The following is a 19978-nucleotide window of genomic DNA, read 5'->3' on the forward strand; positions in this document are numbered from 1 at the left end:
TACAAAATTTTATTTGTTACATAAATATTTTACCAGATTAAGGTTCCGGATTCCCCAAGTTGTATAAAATATTATTTCATACCCATGTATCATTTGTCAGAAATTCATCAACTTTAGTTTCCTGTTGTTTTTTCTACTGTAAATTAGGTGAGGTTTCTACCCAGAGATTAACCTGTTTCTGTGGTAACAAGTGGAATTATTAACTATGCTGGATTTTGTAATAAAGGAACTTCAGGTTCAGAATTCATTTCTACAAAATAAACTTCTTGAATACATTTATTGTAACAAATGCAGCACCACTTAAAACATTTGAAATCAGAAGCTTTCACGAAAGTAAAATATTGCACTGCATTAAAATTGTCTTGTTTCTTCTTAAACTTCACATCTTCATCACAGTTGTCATCATCAAGCCAACCTAAAATTCCAAACGAAAAAATATTACTTCTGGTTTGTAGAAACGACTATTCTTGTTACTCTTGTAAGGGTTGCAACATTTTTAGTTTTGTTTTAAAATCTTACGCTGGCTACACATCTACCATGCAAAAAGATACCTGGCATGTAGCTCAATTAAACCCTAAGACTCTACTTTATTTCTAATTTGTACAAATTCGTTCAACTAGTATCATGGAAAAAATGCAATTTTCATTGAAAATGGTATAACCAGCAGTATGCATTGCCACAAAGCTACAAAATAAAATGAAACCTAAATAAAATTCAACAATTTCACTGCAAAGGCTGAATTTATTTGACACAAATTACAGAAAACTGTTTTCCCTTCCAACAATACAACACAATACAATTGTTTTTTTTTTAATTTTCTGAGCACATATTAGGTAGATGACAATTTTTCATAGGTGGATTTTCTTCTTCCACAGAAAATGATTCAGGACCATATTGTTTTGACTCTGAACTTCCACATTGAGGGTTGGATACTCCAGCATTATGATTGTTGGTCCCAATTTTCCTTTGTTTGCATTTGACAAATAATCTGGAAATTTCTGCCTTTAGTTCCTTGTTAGTGTAGGTGTATAAGACGGGATTTATTGCAGCATTGCAAAATCCAATTGTAAGAATATATGTTGCAACAACTGTATGGAGATGACAATACTCTCCACATGCATACTGTGGAAAAAAACAAATAATGAAAGTAAACTAGAAATTTTTTTAAACACTTTTTAGACCTGATCGCGTCATACTTCTTAGTAGGGATAAAAATAGGAATGAAACTAATACAAATCTGTGCAGAGTATAGGTTTCAATGGACTACATACCCTTACCAAGGTGTCATACAAATCACCATGCACAAGACCTCGGGCATATTGTATCAAGTCATAAAACAAAACTTGTTTTTAAATTTTATTTTTTAAAACATTAACTTTGTTAAAATACACTGTTGATTTGTGTGTCTAGTGAGCACACAAAATATAAAGTAAGTTAAGCTGAACTAACCTGAACACAGCAAGTAATAAGAAAAGGACCCCACATAATAAAAAACAAACTAATCACAACAGTGATTTTTTGAAGAGCTTTTAAATTGCTTCTAATGGTTTTACTTTGGTGGGCTGCACTTTGAAAGCGTGTTTTAATCTGCAAGAAAAAAATCATGAGAAATTAAATAATTTTAGTTTAAGATGTATCGCTTACATGTGAAGCCAGTGAATGCTGCCTTGATATGACACTGCTGTTAGAAGTACTTTTTTGAAGTACATGAAATTCATGACTGTCAATTCTTTTTGGGTTTGAAGATGGTTTACTGACACAGCGAGAAGGAGTTACATTTTCAAAATGTGTATTAGCAGGGACTGATGGTTTTCCGTGTGTCATCTTCCTGCTTTCTTCATGCAAGCACAAATCTGGCATGCTGTGTTGTCTAATGCATCGTGAAGAATCAATTTCTTCACGGCTTAGAGCAAATTTTACATGCTGGAAGGGCAAAATCAAAGGTTGTTTTTTATCATAACCATTGTCAATTCTAGGCATTACTGGTAAAACAGGACATGATCGTGTCATCAAAATTCGCTTTTTATCCTGTTTTTCATGAAACATGTTTAGCTCAAGTGCATCATTTCTGTGGATTTTGTTTGAGTATCTCAATCGCCTCTTTTCAATTTGTTTGCGATGCAATTTGGACACTGGAAAAAAACATAACTTTTAAAATAAACATTAATTACTTGATAATGTCAAAAGTCTGTGAGTGCACAATTTAATTTGTATAAAGTAAACTTCCTTTATTGCAAGCTTTTTGTGAACACAGCAAACACTACAAAAAAGCATCAGGGGCCAGAAGGACAAAAAATGCCAAACAACAACGTCTATTTTTAAACAAAATAAAAACAAGTTAGTACAAAAGGTGGATAAGTCTTACCCTGAAATATTTTAATACACACATAAACTATCACTAATAGTTGTGGCAAAAACATGCCAAGCAATCCAAAGATAACGTAGGATGGAGTCATAAGATACAAAAATGTACATATTCGTTGCTGACGTTCAAACTCTTCTTCTCCATTGTTCCATCCCATTACAGGTGCAAAGCCAACTATCATTGATGTTATCCAAATGAAAGCCACAGATAACAGCACCTAAAGAATAAAAAATGTCAACTAGATTAACGCATCGATAAATACATTGTTTAGAGATCAATATACATTTTGCAAGCAAAACATACAACCTATGTAAATGGCATTTCACACATATTAATTACTTTGCTGTCAACTGATCTATATGTTTATTACCTATATTTGATTGGGGGTGTTTAACAGTGGTATTAAGGAAGAGGTAGTTTTTTTTATTGAAAATAACTTGATTGCTGGGTTTATTTAAATCTCTTGCTTTTTGCCTTTAATCTTTAAAAGAAAAAAAAACATCAAATAGTTAAACAAATGTAAATAAATTTATACACTGCTTTAAATTTATTTGTCCTGGCCCTTTTTATCACAGTAAGTACAGACAAAAGTGGGGTTTAAATGGATTGGTTAACACAGGGGGTTTGTACTATCACAGCCTGTTAGTTTACAATAGAAACCACTGAATAAAAAGTTTACAAACCTTACAACGCAGTTTAACATTGACATTGTTTACTTAATCAAAATTAAACCACTACAGAAGCTACAAATTCTTTTATACCATGTATAAAAATTAAAACGAAATTAAAACATTCGTTTTTGACCAACATATCAGAAAACAAACTAGACATGGACTGAATTTTTGACAAAAAAATCCAACTTTAATTAAAAACAAAATAACAAAAATAGTAATTTACTGGGCAATGCTCAATGCAAGACTCAGTCGCGCCAGTATAAGATAGTTTTAAACATGCCATTGATTGGCCAGTCACTGACAAAAAGGCCCATACCAATAATCGGTAATATGCAGAATTTCAGCCTAGTCTATAATAATCAGTCTATCCCTAAAACAAACCCATCAAGGAAATGAAAAAATACATTTTCATTTGTTAAAACATAATTTACATTTCATAAAGATGACATGCAAATGCAACAAAACCTAAACAAAGCACAAAAACAACAAAAAAAGAAGAATAAACCGATATGCTTAAAGATCATTACCGTTCTCTTTTTCATGGTAAAGTCATATTTCAATGGGTGCATTATAGAAACGTAGCGGTCAACGCTGATTGCCGTCATGGATAACACAGAAGCAGTGCAAGGAACAATAACCATGCAAGCCTTCATCAGACACACTTTGTATGTTTTCTGCTCATGGTAATAAATGCCAGACTTTCCTAATATTATCAATGATGACAAACCAACCTGCAAACCAAAAGCAATATGTGGTCAATGGAACCAAACATGAACATACAAGGCCAGATAAAAAGTTTTTTTTTGGGACCATGGTAAGAATGTGTCACTAATGCATTTATATAGGCCAGGTGAAAAAATTACATCTCTAATATTTCCATATACACCATCACAGTTAAGATATGTGCTTTCATATTCAGCACTGAGCTATTTAGAGTTGACCTTTTTGAGAGTATTTTTTTCTTTTCTAAATACAAAAGGCAACATCATCTATGTTGCGATAATCTTTGAGTGTTTACCATCGAAACATGATTGTTTCATTTTGTAACCTTTGTTGGTTCACCTTTGTTTGCATTACCATTTATATCCATGCAAAAACATAAAAACTGATTGCTTTTTTCTATAATTTACTTACTGAAATATCTGCTATTGCCAGATTGAAAGTAAGAATATAACCATTCCTTTGATGAATGTTTAGGTAGTATGGTTTCCTTCTGAATACTGCAAGTAGCACAGCTAAAATTGCAATGAGATTGGTAAATATTATTACAGATGACACAAGGATCAAAACAATGTTGAAAACAGGGTCTTGCAGCTTCCATTCTTCATGAGAAGTTGTGTTTTCCGTGACAGATGATGTTGTTATGGACACAGCTATATCTTCAAACGTTACAATATAAGTTCCTTTTGTTTCAAACTTAACTCCAGAATAAGTATCCATTGCTAACAGCATTTAAACATACTGCTTTGAACTTTTTTAAACAGCTCAATAAATGCTGTGTTTAAAACACTGGATGAAAAATAAATCTTTCTGTTCACTGCACTGCTTAAGCACCGTGTGAAGCCAACCTTTGCACATCGTAACTGCTTTACTTACATTTCATCAAACATAGCCCTTTTCAGGATTCCCGTAAATGTTTACGATGAAACGAAACACAAAAAAGCATATGGCAACAGTGCGTTTTTGTTGATTTAGCACTAAAATTCAGCATTAGATGCCATGGCAAATAAGCACACTTCCAAATTTCTTGTAAATTTGCCAGAGAGATAAATTTCACAGGACTGGTGCTGATAAAAAGGACAAACAAAAGTCACAAGTGCCGTATTTTATGTGTACACAGCAATTTTATACATACCGTTACGACACTAAATTTCCATTATCCTAGCTACATTGGTCATCGGTCATCACGTTTACTGAGTCCTTTTTAGGCAGACAAAGTGTCGCCACACATATGTATTCGTGAATTGGTAGTAGCGTATACAGAATAAAAAAGTTCAAAAATTCATTCAATGCTAACTTCTGCACAAATGCAGCTTAATTCTTACTGTTTTCATACATGCAGCCTGCGTTTGTAAGCATACAACTAGAAGGGTAGCTTAGCACATATTGCCCTTGCATATACACTATAACCTATTTGAAAAAAATAATATGTTCCCTACACTTATTTTATATTGGGTCCCATATCACGCACTGTCTTTTATAACAGTTGTTTCTGCAGGCAGAAACTCATGGGTCCCCACACAGGCAAAGTTGTAAATAATGCATTTCAAGAAATAACCATGTGAAAATTTGGTATTGTAAGGTCAAACACAATGATTGGTACTGAGCATAAATAAACATGCTATGTGGAGTACAAACTATCTAAATTTTCTTCCATTTGGGTATTTTTAAAGGTTTTTCTATTGTATGTTCTATCTGAAAAATGAAGGGGTAAATAGCAAAAAATTAGAATAAAACACAACAATCAGCTGCTATTATTGGAAAATTGCACAAGCTGTCCTTATTTCATTCAATTCAGACTTTGTTAAAAAAACTCACCCATTGTAGGGAGCTAGTGGAGTTAAGTTGGGGCTACAGGTTGGAAAACAACAATCAACAACCATAGATAGCACCCACTACAAGCTGCCCAAGTTTTATTCAATTCAGACATTGTTTAAAAAATTGTCCTATTTTGGGGGGCCAGTGGCATAAATGTTTGTGCTAAAGGGTCGAACACAAGAATCAATACCTATAAAAGGCATACTCTACAAGCTTTCCAAATTTTATCCAATTCAGACATTGTTTAAAAAATTCCCCCTTTTTAGGGGGCTAGCGGGTAAATGTTGGGGCTACAGGTTGGAAAACAACAATCAACACCTAACAATGGCACAATGGACAATCTGTCCAAATTTCACCCCATTCGAACAATACTTAAACAATTCACCCTTTTTGGGGGGCTAGTGGGGTAAAAAAATTGGTCTCTACTCCAAAACTAAAAAATATCAAACCACAATAACCCAATCCACAGTCCTGTAAATTTTTGTCCAAATCAGCAAATGTTTAAACATTTGGCCACTGGAGGAGCTTTTGAGCAACAACCGTTGATGCCTCTGACGTCATAAGGCTGTTAACACCCCCTGACTGTCAACTGCAAAAACATCCACCAAACAACCCACAAACATTAATAATGTATATATAGTTGCCTTTATAACATCACACAAAACAAACGTTTGTGGTGCGCACCAATCACATTTTACATTTTGGGGGCTAGCGGGGTAAATACTGGGGTTATCATGGCAAACGAAGCAGATGGCACATCTACATAACTATATCTACCATCTGGGAAAGTTTCATCCAAATCCATCAAACATTTCAGGGCAAAAAGGGGTGGACAAACTTCAGGGAAGAAAAAAAAAAAAAGAAAAAAAAATCGAGTAAAATCAAGATGTGTCCCCTTCAAGGAAGGGGACCCATAATTAATACAGCATAGTAAAAGTAATCTACTGAATACAATAGTTACAGTCCCAATTTAGGGTCAAAAGTAAACAGCACAAATGCATACCTGATCTGCAGAGGGGGCAGCAATGATGGCTCTGTCTTCTTCGGTGTAGTTTTCCAACAGCATCATGTGTAGTTGTTGAAAAACATGTTGAATGTTGAGCTGAAAGAATGTTGCACATACACATATACAGTATACTTATACAGTTTTTTGCAAAAAACACTAGACATGAATACTAAAAACCCTAAAGTTAAAATTGGCCATTTAAATATCACTTAAAGTAGTAGTGCACAAGGCAGTCATAAGTAGATAGTATATTTTTTTTAAGTTTCCTCCAACATATCTTTTAAGTTGTGCATCACTCAAAGGTAAATATTATTACTTGCTTGACAAATTTACTCTATTTCCTAATAGATTTTAACACAATAAATAATATTGTTTTTAAAACTTCTCACCTTAACTGGTTTAAACAGAATGTTCTCAGTTTCTTTGTTTGCCAGATACAGAGCCATGCTGGTAACTGTCTTCTTCACACGAAGCTTCAAATCACGATAAACTTGACTGACCAAATCATGAAGGACCTCTGAGTATTACACCGGTTGACTATGTTAGTATAATTGCTCAGCAGGCAAAGGTATATTTTTTTACCTGGTGTTGCAAATGCTTGTTGTCTCAGTGAGCTCCCACTTTGACCACCTTCTTGGCTGAGATTAAGAAACTTGTTTGCCTTAAAATCGATAAAAGCCAAACTGTTTAGGAGCATTTTCCACATACCATGACACAAAAGAATAAAATATTGTATAGATTGCAATAATGTAGGACATAGTTTAACTATGCACATGTTTAAACATATAGTCCAGATTGATATGTTTAATGGCAAGATGCCAGACAATGTTTGGCTTGCTTAGTCATGCCATTGCATCATGTTTACCTTTGATAAAAATTCTGCAAGTGGATCACAAAACAATGAAGTCTGATGTTGAATGAATTCTTCACAGACAGATTTTAATTGCCTATAAAATACTTGGTATTAAAAACAAAATTATCGCAGAAGATTTTTCACCATTTACCTATCAACATCTTTCTTGCTGTCAATATAAAATTCTTTTACTTCAGGTGCTCCATCAAAAACAAACTGCAGCAAAGAATTGTTGGAATTCACCTTCAGAATATTTGACAGAAAGCTAGGTTCCCAAACAAACTTGAAAGCAGCATCTTTGTAAAAAAATTAATGTCAACAACATTAAGTCAAAAATAACAAAAACGAGCCAATTTCATCTAGTGCCAGCACCCATCTCAGTCAAGTTATAAATGCAAAACTAAAACTTTATGTCTTTTTTAAATATGAGTCAATGCATTATTTATTTTCATGAACCAAGGTCAGTGTATAGCTGCAAAAATAAATGGTAAAATTGTGTGCACTTTGAATTTTTAAATTAAAACTTTGTGGAAACATGCCTGTCTGAATCAGTTTCATGAAAACACAACTAATTGACCCAATATTTCCAACCTCACATACCTCAAACCAATTTGCCACACAAAATCATAGAGAATAACCTAAACCAGTAAACTGAGCGTCTCAGTGCCCTAACTGTCAGTGTCAGTATTCAATTAAACATATTAAGCTTTCAAGGACCTAATTAACATGAGATGCTCTATGCTTGGCCAAATAGAAACTTTTTGTCTATCTCTAAACATACAAAATAAATGCATACCTTTGGTTCTACTGAAATCAAGTTGAGTCTCCTTGATAGCAAACTCTGCATGAAAAGGTGCAATCTGTTCTCTCAAAATCAGTAAGTGCTTTATAAGAAACAGTTGCCCATCAACTTGCTAAAAAACAAGAAATTGTCAACAAAATTGAAAGTATGACTGAAGTAACAAGTGCGAATCTGCCATCCTTACTTTGTTTTCAGTAACCTTGGAGGAAGATGTTTTCTGTTTGGCAATTCCAGATTTTATGGCATTGCATGCAGTTACCAAAGACTGTACACAAGCCTCCAAAGCTTCCTGAGACAGTCCTTGAAATATAGTTTTCTAAAAATACGGTTTATGTTCTTTAACAAAACGCCGAATAAAATGTTTATGCTTTTATGTGCTTTTGCTGGTTAATATATACTTTATAAGACTGATAACTCATTCAATTGGATTTTGGTCTCATACGAACAGACAACGAATACAAATGTTATAAAATTTTCATTTATTTAAGTGGTTTACTTACATCCACACATCTATACAGCTTTGACAAACAAACCAAGACTCTTCGAACCGTTGGAAACCACATCCCATGCATATCAGCCGGGGAGGTTTGAAATTTCTGGGCTATTGGTTTCTTTCCTAGAGTGCTACCTAGTGTTCAGTAACAACATTTGGTTATCATCATAAACCTATCTACAAACACAGACTATTATCTTACCATCAAGAGACACACTCATTAGTTTTTCATCACCACCTTCTGCTTCATCTTTCAATCGAATTTCTGTAAATGAGCCATCATGTTGCTTTTGTGGCTGTTTCAGGTTTTTTGCTATTTCCTGCAAATAATGTAATTTTTACAACCATTTTCAGTTTTCATACATGTTTGAAAGAGCCTTACAAATATTTTGGAGTAAAAGAGTACAAAACTAGAAAAGTGGCTTTCTGATATACTTCCATTTCATATATTCTATACGATATTTATCAATTTACTATACTATACACAATTTTATCTACATATATGATTGTTTTTGCAAGCAAAAACGAATGGGTCCCCACACGCGTGTTTGTGCGGATTTACGGTTAACCTATGTTGCGGTTATTTTTAGATTCTTAAGGACAAATTTTTCACAAAGCATTAACTTAACTTTAAATGTTTTTGTCCGTATTCTTTTTGCGTTATTATGGTCATATAATTACAAAAAAATCGGTGAAAAATGAATGGTGAAAATACTTTCTTAATCTCTTGCTTTGACCTTGATATTGTCGTTCAAGTTCAGTTTTTAAACACAAGTTTTAATAGAATGTTACATTAGACACTATATAAAAAAAGTCGTTTGCTACAAAGGTATACATAACAACTTGTTTTTCACTAAACTTTGTTTCACAAAAATGACCATTTGATGACCTTTTGACACTTTTTTAACAGCATGCAGTCCTTAGTGTTCAACAATACTGTTTAGCCAAATTTATACATGACTTAAGTACTAATTCTTTAATTGATTTGTCAAAAATAAAGAAGATACGTTATGACAAAAAAGTCTTAACTGTGTTGTAATGCGTACAAGTTGACCTTAGTGACCCGTGGTTATGCGACGGCCAAGCTCACAACGAAGATTTAAAGAGCATTGATCACAGCGTTCGAAAACGACAACGCTGTTTTGCCTGTAAACGAAACCGAACTACGTTTATCGAGTTTAAATTACGTCTTAGGTGTAAAACCTTCGGCAAAACTGAAAATGCGCGTGATAACTCCATAAAACGACACAGCATTGCTGTACAAAAAAACAGCTGATTTCTAATCACCCAAACAACCGTCTCGTAAAACGTCTGTCCGGACGTCAAGCCGAGCACTCCCGCTCTGCCGCCTTAATCGTAAACCAGTGAATTCCTCCCTTGGGACTTATATCTGACTAGCGTACACATATTATGGGTTATAAAGGTAACTGGTAAAATTTAAAAAAAATACCCTGCTTAAACAATTGTTAAAATTTTTAAATGTTTCTGAACCATAGGGCTTGTATTTCTTGCCTAAAACTAAAACCGAATATTTCGGGGTTTAAATGGTGAAAAATTGGTGAATCCGAAAAAAAGATACAAAATTCTTTAAAAAACCTTACATTGCACCAAACAACAAAGCATGAAACTCCAAGATGCTGTACTTTAATAAGTACAGCCGTTTTAAAAATTTTACGTTTTGGGGGCCTGTGGGTGAACCGCAGGGTCAATCGGGGTCAAACTTCATGAGGATCAAATTAACTAACATCTCTGTAAATTTGAATAAATTTAAAGCACTCTTTCTTGACCAAACGCGTCTCACAAACCAGCGTTAGACAGAAAAAAGAAAAAAAAATACAGACAAAAACAATATGTGTCCCCTTCAGGGAAGGGGACCCATAATAAATTTCTTTAGTACAAAATTGATTTTGAATACTATACAATTTACCAATTGATTAAATTTAAAACTCCTAAAAAAGAGTCGTTTAATTTGGTTAGTATGAGCCTTTGGGAAAACTGCCATGTTGGGCACAAAAATAAAAACAAAACAAAAAGCATACAAAAAAAATTGCATCTAATTCAAATTCAGGGAAGGGGACCAATAAATACAACAAACTATACATCTATGGAACCCAATACTACCTCCATCATTTGTAATTTTTCTGGGTAAGCAAGATCACCAGGTGATGGTTTGTAGCCTAAAATTTCATCCCTGATGTAGATATTAGCTCGATACACTAAGCGCTCCTGAACGTCTTCAAGCATTTGAAGTGTGATGGAATGGAAAGCTTGAAGCTGTTCAGCTGAAGTCCAATAATATAAGTTAGTTGTCATGGTAAAAACATTAAAGCACAATTTGTTTGTATTATTTATGCACTGATGTTAATTAATTGAGTATCGAAAGAATATTTAACCTCTGAACCACTTTAATTTCAAACCATCTAATATAAATTTGAAAAAGAAATGTTATGTCTGTACAAACAGTTTCACCCAAATGTCGGTTTTATCATACAACATAATGCAAACTTTTTTTAATTAAAAACATCAACAAATTTTGAAAAAGTCCTACGATTGTTTTGAACATGGTCATCGATCATTTCAGTTTTCAAAATAGTGCAAAGTTCGGCAAGTGTCTCCAGGTGATAAACATGGATAATGAGTGGTCGCAACAAGTCATACAGATTTCCACACAGGCGAAGAAGCATTTCACTAAACACAAATTTTACACAGATAAACAACAACTGGAAATCTAATTTCTTTCTAACTTACTGCAGTTTTTGTGAATTTGCAGAAAAGAAATGACCATAGAGTTGGTACTCATCTTCACAAACATGAACCATAAAAGCACAACCACTTCTCACCAGCGCGCAGTGATCCTTTGACCCAAAAACACTAATTTGCATTTTTCAAGGGGCGAAAATTTGTAAACCTACTTTATTATCAACACTACATTATGAAAGTAGATCCTAGTTTGACAAACTAATAAGTGGCATTACATCACATCAGGCCTGGCTGCCAAACATTTTTATTATAATTTTAAGTTCTTTTGAAGACTTTAAAATACAGTTTAGAATAACTTTAGAATACCAAGACTGTTTAGAGCAGTGGTTCTTAACCGGTGGGAAATTTCCCACTAGTGGGAAATTTAATGGTTTTAGAGGGAAATTATGTGAATCAGAAGTCACCAAACTCGGGCCCGTGGGTTGAAATTAACCATCGACAGTTAATTTAATATAATATTTTCCGCAACAACATGTAAGATTAACTACATCTGGTTTTGCAAGGCGCATAAAAATCCAAAAATCGTTTGTTACGTCACAGACATTACTAAAAGTATCAATGACTTTGTTATTGTTCGCGAATAAATGCATTTGATCTGTTGATTGTGATGCAATAAATGACTAATGCAAGCACCTGAAATTTTTCAAAATTCCACACGATATTACTTTATCAAGAAATCACTAATCAAACTAAATAAAATAGCAGTATCCCTTTAAGGTCCCGACCAATTTGCTTCACAAAATTATTTCGATTAAAGAATAATTTTTTTGTTAATGTTTGGCACAAAACATCATTATAAAAATAACAGAGGGGGAAATTTGAACTTGGTGATTTACTTTAATGGGAAACCGCACCAAAAAGGTTAAGAACCACTGGTTTAGAGCATTATAACTTTTTTTTCCGATAGCACAATTATATTCTGATAAATGTATTTTTAAACTTAGTGCCAAATTTATTGGTCTTACTTGTTTATTTAGGTTCACCAGTTCAGCCATAGCTGATGTAACTGAGGGGGCAAGTAACATTTCTCGTTGTGAAAAGTAGCAACTGTGAACATTTGACAGAAGGTACTGATACCTAAAAACCAACAATTGTTTGTCAGAAAAAAAACACAAAAGTAATTTTATTGTGCACTGAATCACAAACTGCAAACTATCATTAGTTGACAAAATATTTCGGTTAATTGAAAATCAAGTTAAATGCAAGAAAAAAGAAAAAATTAGTTAGAAACAACTGTTCCCCTGCTGAACAATTTTCTAAAATAAGTTGCTTTATGCCATCATTAATCAACTTAACCTACTGATCATCTTTTTGGACACGTTGTTCAATCTGTTCCATTAGACTTTTAATTCTCGGTGCATTTGTTCGAAATTTTCCATAGTACAAAGTAAATGCATCATCTGCAGTTGATGAGGATTGGGCAGATTCATTCTACAAAATATTTGCATTAGATTTTGCTGTGGTCATTTGCTAGTACTCACTTTCTTCAAAAAAAAAGTAATCTTCATACAATAGCGAAAAATACGTAACCTGGCGGAACTTTTTCCCAAATTTGTACTGTCCAAAGCAAATATTGACAAAAAGTTTTCCGCATTGTTATAGTGTAAACCGGCCTTCGGTATGGAATGTTGGTATCAAAAAATGAGACAACATATTGCGATTCCGAGTACGAGTATTGATACCACTGAAATCGTTCGATACCAAGTACCGGTCCCATCACTAATTAGACACTTACTTTTCTATTCTGTATAGCCTGGGTAGTGCTTTCAAGTGATTTGACTACATATGTTTTAATCATTCCCAAAGCAGAAAGCAATGAGGCTTTGTATTTATCCATGTAAGCAGAACTTTCTTTGTACATTGGCTGTAAAAAAAATAGGATTGCATTTAAAATAAAAAAGGGTACAGCTTATTTATTTATTCTGAAAAAAATGCTAAATGTCCAAAAAGAGAAACTTTTAAGGAAAAAAAACTAAGTAATTTACAGGTCGAGAATAAAATACAATTTCAGGTTTCGAAAAAATGCATACATGTGCTTTCATAAATTCAATGCATTCATCCATTCTTGAAAGCATAGCTTGAAATGATTCCCCGGTTACTTGTAAGCTTGGTGAAGATAATTTCTAAAGATAACACAATGTAACTATAACAAAAGGTGACATAAGTAGCAAATGCACAACATTGGCATTGGTACAAACTGTTTTAAATCTTTCCAGCTCCCTAAAAAACTCGAGATTTTCATGAATTGATTCAGCAGTGTTAATAAGTGCAGTTTGATCAGCCAAAAGATGTTCACAAGCTTCATGCAGGGCATTGGTTTTTGTTGAAACAAACACATACTGCAAAACAAACGCTTGTATATAAATAACATACAATACTCCCTAAATAGGTCAAATGAAAACACATTTTAACTAGTTTAATACCTCTTTTTCCAACTTATCCAAAAAATTCAAAGCTTTATCAACATCCTCTGTTATGTGATTGCAATATTTTTGATGTTCTTGCAAGTCAGTTAGGTGCTTCACAAAACCTTCTGCTTCCATTTTAGCCATTTCTTCTTCAATTTTTGAGAACCAACCATAGAACTACCAAAAAAAAGTGAACATGGTCAGCAACACCTTACTGCATGAGCTGCATTTGCAGTCCTGGGTCAAACATATTTTCGGATTTACATGATTTTATGCAACCACTCCATGATTAAGTTCATTGCATTTATTTCATTTACAAATTATAAATCATGGCACTAATATATATAGGGAAATATACACAATAAATTAAAATAACCGATAACGTCATTTTTGTCCCTTAGCAAACATGAAGAATGGTAAAAAATAATTTCTGGTTATTTGTTTGCTTTCATTTTTTCCCGGTTTTCCTTAGTTGTTTCAATTTCACAGATACAACAAAAACCTGTTGAGCATTTTCTATTCTGTCTCCAGCCATTCCCAGCATTCCAAATCCTTGAGCAAGCACATCTTCTGTAGAGCCAGGAGCAACTACACCTTTAACTGAAACCTTATGTGCAATATTTACAGGTTCTTCAAGGGGCACCTGAAACAATAAAAGAATGACTTGCACTAAAAAAGATAGTCAGCTGATACACATACATATTATTATTTGCAGCAAAAACCATCAACATAATTGAATAAAATCTGACAACAAATTCAGTTAACTGAAACATTCATTTTAGCCTAAAATCTACTACAGTTTAATATTTCTCTAAAGTCTATGGGGATGTAGATTAAATAAGACAAGACAATTCTTTGATTTCAAAAACAGTTTCATGTTTATGTGTAGGGAGTTTACATGTTGTAAAATTTATGTGAATGCATCTGTCTTGTTTCTCGTCTTTTGATCAGTTAGGAATTGAACCATAACAAATTGTGTTGTTACAATACAATTTCAAAGAGCAAGCCAAATATAACACAAAAAGTTTTGTATGGTCAAGTAATACAGTAAAATGGGCTCCTCTAAAATACGCAATCTACGCAATCTACTTATAAAACCTATGCAACTTTGAAAAATGTTGACGGTTAGGGCTTTTAGGGTCTGGGTAAGGGTTTATAATAAAAATAACACTATAATTTAGTTTTAGATGTCCAGTTGAGGCCTAATATTCACATATGTGTTGAGAGTGGTACTAAATACCGTATGGTGCCGGATGTTAACACTTGTTAGAAAATTAAGCCCAAAAGGTATCTGAGATTAAATTATATAGTTATTTTTATTATAAACCCTCACCCAGACCCTAATAGCCCTAACCGTCAACATCTTAGTTAGTTTTTTTTAGTAGATTGCGTATAGATTGCGTAGATTCCATATTTCAGAGTAGCCCCAGTAAAATTGCCTTACAAACAACCAAGCTGTAAATGCGGAAATGGCAATATTTTTGTAAGCAAGTCGTATCAGGTTTGTTATTGTAAACACATTATAAATAAACTTGAGATACAAATCATTCATGTGCTCTAACCTCAATAGGCAGTGGGCGATTCGAAGCAATTGATGCCAACTCCAAAAAACTGTCCTCTTGTGCAGATCCCAACGGAGCCAGACACTTGCCATCTGCTTGTTTATCCCATTTATTTAATTTATTCATGGATAAAATTTCTGGCGGGGCAAATACGTCTGGCTCCATATTTTTTTATTAGCTTAGATTAATAAATAGAAAAAATATTGATTAGTAAAAGCTATTTTAACTTTATTAATAACACAAAGTGTTTTGTATTTAAATATCACTTATAAATAAAAAAATGTTATCATTCCTTATATAATATTATAGTGTTTTTTACTAATACATGCAATGTTTTTTTTGTTCGCCACAACTCATATCATTTATGTATAAAGGCCAGAAATGTCTGCTCAGTATTAAGAATGAAAACTTAAGATAAATATTTTTAAAGTCGCTACATCACTTTTTAAAAATTATAATTAAAAAAAAATGTTCAATTATAATTATACAATTATATATGTTATCATATCTTTAAAATAAGTCTTTGTAGGGGTTCTGACAAAATCAGGCACAGTAGTAATTAGTAACTATGCTATTTAAAACCTTTTTTGACGAGAACTGACAACATAGGGTGAGTTTGGCATTCCGAAAACCCTAGAGAAACAGTAGTGTAATCTAGTTGAACAGCTTATTTTATAAAGGCCTTTTTTATAACCAGAAATATAAAACATGTGCCAAATAGTCACTTAAATCTGGAATAATCAAAAAAATTCTTGTTGCCCTGAGTTATCAACAAGTTTGAAAAAAATGTTGTCACATAAATATTTCACATGATTTTGAACCAAAAATAATAAATATAAACATGAACACAACACATAAACCAGAGCAAGTCATGTGTCAACTGTCAAGTGTCTCTTGTAGGCATCGTTCATGTTCTACAATTACTTCATTGGTGATATAACTTTTACTGTAACCGTTAAGTTAAGCTAAGTTTTTTCATACCACTTGGTTATTAAAACAATTAGGCATGCATGAAATGGTCAATTATTGTGGCAGGTGACAATGCTAAGTTTCGCATCACTGCACATGTTCCACGGTATCGCATGGTTCAGTGCTTTTTGCTCAAAATATTGCGTCATAACATATCACTGATACGACTGAACATAAATTGAAGGAGCACAAAACGCACAAAATCGGCTCTGTTTGTACCTGTGATGAATATTATAGAATAGCTCAGCACGACAGACTGGTACACCCGACATGGAAGAGGGGGAAATGCATAGGATTTTGCATTTTCGGCCACTTTGGTAACTGTTGTCTAAGCTAGGGTTGCCATACGTCAGGATTTTCCCTGACATGTCAGGGAATTTAGTGTTTAAATTTGCGTCAGGGAGAAATGTTTCTAGTAGCCTAGTTAGCTACAACCGCGTCTGTGCCATGAAACGTAAAGAGATAACTGGCGGCGCGCAGGTTAACACACAAAGTTACTGTTTGTAACTAATAAACTTAACTAAACGGAAGCCTACACAGAAAGTTAATTGACAAGGATCAGAGCACCATATCTAACGTTTTCTCGTGTCGCAGTCGGTGTGACTTCCGAATATTCCAAATTTATTCCGGAATAAAATGGTTTGGATCGCAAAAATGGTTAACGCATTCGTTCTCAAACTGGGATCCGCGGTCCTTTAGTAGTTTAGGGTATTTGCGGGGACCGCGAAAAGGTGGAAGTAAATCTATATTTATATTTGTCGTCAGTTTATGCAACTAAATAAGTTTAAATCAAAGTTAAAGTGATGATCGACCGTCTCCATTGCTAAACAATAGGCTTTATTGCATGACAACCAACAAAAATGCAATTGTTCGCGCACAATTGTAATGCTTTTGTCTGTCAGATTTGGATTATTGTTATGCGCAATTTTACTTAACCAGCTAAAATCCTGCAATCATCTTTCGTTTTTCTGAAATACACATTCAGGCTTGCGGACCGAGAGCCCTCGAAATAATGGACCGTTTAGAAAAAATAACAAAAATGTTTGAGAAAAACTGGGTTAACGCAACCGAGATAAATTTTGTCAGGGATTGTGTATCTTAAAATATGGCAACCCTAGTCTAAGCAGGGATGTCAAACTCGTGGGGTTTCTAGGGCCACATTGCAATTTGGAACTAATGCTAAGAGCCGCATATGATTTTTAATCAAGTTTTATATATTTAAACCAGGGGTGCACAGCCTTTTCGCTACGACGGCCGCATTACAGATCCTTAGTTCACCAACAGTTGCCAAAAACCTGCTGGGTTTTGTTTCAAAATTACAGATGTAAAGAAACTGGTGTATATCATACATACATAATGGCGCCCAAATAGCCCAGATTATGATCTTACATTCTTAGTTGATGCACAGATTGAGCTACACAGTGCGAATCAGTCGTAATTATGGGTCCCCTTCCCTGAAGGGGACACATATTGATTTTACTCAAATTGTTTTTGTTTTTTTTCTTTGTTTTTCTTCCCAAAGTTTGTCCGACTCGTTTTTCCATCAAATGTTTGATGGATTTGGCTGAAATTTGCACAGATGGTAGATATAGTTATGTAGATGTGCATCCCACTTTGTTTTTGTTGATAACCCCAGTATTTACCCCGCTAGCCCCCTAAAATGGGTGTTTTTACCCAAAGTTTGTCCGACTCGTTTTTCCATCAAATGTTTGATGGATTTGGCTGAAATTTACACAGATGGTAGATATATTCATGCAGATGTGCATCCCACTTTGTTTTTGTTGATAACCCCATTATTTACCCCGCTAGCCCCCTAAAATGGGTGAGTTTTTTAACAGTGTCAGAATTGGCTGAAATTTGGATTTCTGTATAGTATGCCATTAATAGGTGTCGATTGTTGTGTTCAACCCTGTAGTCCTAACATTTACCCCACAAGCCCCTAAAGTGTAAAACGTATTTGTATGTTATCAACCGTTACACTGGGCACCACAAACGAAAGATTTCTGTTGCTCACTAGTGTTACAAAGGCAACCAGTTGTACGTTGCTCGTTAGTGGGTTGCTTGGTGGACGTTTTTGCGCCATGGCAGTTAGGGGCTTGTTAACAGCTCTATGACGTCAGAAACATTAACGGTTGTTGCTCAAAACACCTCTAGTGGTCGAAATTTTAAACATTGGCGGATTGGGCTGAAATTTTGTAGTACTATTGATTGAGTCATTGTGGTTTTTATATATTTTTTAGTTTGTGTGTCGAACCCAATTAGTTACCCTACTAGCCCCCTAAAATGGGTCAGTTTTTTAAAACGTTAAATAGGACATACTTCAAACAATATCTGGGGTGAATCTAATTTTATAGTTTGTATTCTACGTAGTATTATTATTGAAGCCCAGTGCCGATCACTGTGTTTTACCTTACAACACCCGACTTTCTCATGGTTATCTCTTGAATTGCATTATTTTCAACTTTGCATGTGTGGGGACCCATGAGTTTTTGCCTGCAGAAACGACTAAGGTTATAAAAGACGATGGCTAATATGGGACCCAATACAAAATAAGCATAGGAAATATATTAATGTTTTAAAACAGGTTATAATGTAAATGCAACAACAAAATGTGCTAAGCCACCCTTCTAGTTGTTTATGACGTGACGCTTGTGGTACCTGTTTTTTTGCATTGTTTGTACACAATAGGGAGCACAAAAAGTATAATGCATATGGCTACTACCCAGCTAACAATTTGACGTCGGCTCGACGTAGATTTTTGGTCAAGTTTGGTCGATAGGACGTTGCGACAAAACGTTACTTCTACGTAAAAGTGTCGACTCCAGAATACGTAGATAGGACGTTGGAAACTACGTTGTGCATAAAGTAGACATTACGTTCAATAAACGTAACTGTGAACGTTGTGAATTACGTTTTTGAAACGTAAATTTGCAACGTTTGTTTTACGTAAAAGTGTCGACTCCAGAAGACGTAGATAGGACGTTGTAGCCAACGTAAATTAGTGACGTTTAAAAAACGTAAATCGTAACGTTCGTTTTACGTAAAAGTGTCGACTCCAGAAGACGTAGATAGGACGTTGTAAACAACGTAAATTAGTGACGTTTAAAAAACGTAAATCGTAACGTTTGTTTTACGTAAAAGTGTCGACTCCAGAATACGTAGATAGGACGTTGTAAACAACGTAAATTAGTGACGTTTTTGAAACGTAAATTTGCAACGTTCGTTTTACGTAAAAGTGTCGACTCCAGAAGACGTAGATAGGACGTTGTAGCCAACGTAAATTAGTGACGTTTAAAAAACGTAAATCGTAACGTTCGTTTTACGTAAAAGTGTCGACTCCAGAAAACGTAGATAGGACGTTTTGCCATAACGTAATTTGCACGTCTAGTTAAACGTCACCACAACCTCATAAAAACGCGTTTCCATGACGTTGTTGAATTACGTTAAATATGCGTTGAACCAAACATGAAAACGAACGTTTAAAATCACATTTGTATGACGTAACGCATGACGTCATTTTACGTAAGAGTGTCTACTCCATACGATGT

At 34.2% G+C, this 19978-nt stretch overlaps 1 protein-coding gene across 4 annotated transcripts; it reads right to left on the reverse strand.

Moving 5' to 3' along the window:
* Positions 1 to 258: 258 nt before the first annotated feature.
* Positions 259 to 15661, reverse strand: LOC145228291 (conserved oligomeric Golgi complex subunit 3-like). 4 transcript variants are annotated; one of them, XM_080093302.1, is made up of 25 exons: positions 15462 to 15661; positions 14402 to 14542; positions 13915 to 14076; positions 13690 to 13830; positions 13522 to 13614; positions 13227 to 13355; positions 12792 to 12922; positions 12457 to 12568; positions 11480 to 11586; positions 11280 to 11419; positions 10853 to 11013; positions 8934 to 9051; positions 8739 to 8866; positions 8423 to 8554; positions 8233 to 8350; positions 7588 to 7732; positions 7449 to 7530; positions 7166 to 7244; positions 6973 to 7100; positions 6581 to 6679; positions 2366 to 2582; positions 1984 to 2132; positions 1645 to 1923; positions 1450 to 1587; positions 722 to 1122 (listed from the first exon to the last, which is right to left on the reverse strand). In XM_080093302.1, the coding sequence occupies exons 1-25, from the start codon at positions 15624 to 15626 to the stop codon at positions 811 to 813; spliced, it is 3606 nt and encodes a 1201-aa protein (XP_079949428.1). In that variant the 5' UTR covers positions 15627 to 15661; the 3' UTR covers positions 722 to 810. The 4 variants fall into 4 exon arrangements, 3 of the variants coding, with proteins under 3 accessions (XP_079949429.1, XP_079949428.1, XP_079949427.1); XM_080093301.1 differs by having other exon boundaries at positions 1645 to 2132; XR_013860058.1 differs by lacking the exons at positions 722 to 1122; positions 1450 to 1587; positions 1645 to 1923; positions 1984 to 2132; positions 2366 to 2582 and adding exons at positions 3655 to 3770; positions 4174 to 4274 and having other exon boundaries at positions 15462 to 15660.
* Between the last annotated feature and the right edge of the window lie 4317 nt (positions 15662 to 19978).

This window comes from Phallusia mammillata, chromosome 5 (genome assembly GCF_965637545.1).
Source record: "Phallusia mammillata chromosome 5, kaPhaMamm4.hap1.1, whole genome shotgun sequence".
In the NCBI taxonomy this organism is placed as follows: Eukaryota; Metazoa; Chordata; class Ascidiacea; order Phlebobranchia; family Ascidiidae; genus Phallusia; species Phallusia mammillata.

Coding starts and splice junctions, on each gene's coding strand:
- LOC145228291 (XM_080093301.1), bottom strand. CDS start 15,626: ATGGAGCCAGACGTATTTGCCCCGCCAGAAATTTTATCCATGAATAAA. Junction 12,923..13,226: donor AGGCTATACAGAATAGAAAA/GTAAGTGTCTAA, acceptor AATATTTTGTAG/AATGAATCTGCCCAATCCTC. Junction 11,420..11,479: donor GCAAATTCACAAAAACTGCA/GTAAGTTAGAAA, acceptor ATTTGTGTTTAG/TGAAATGCTTCTTCGCCTGT.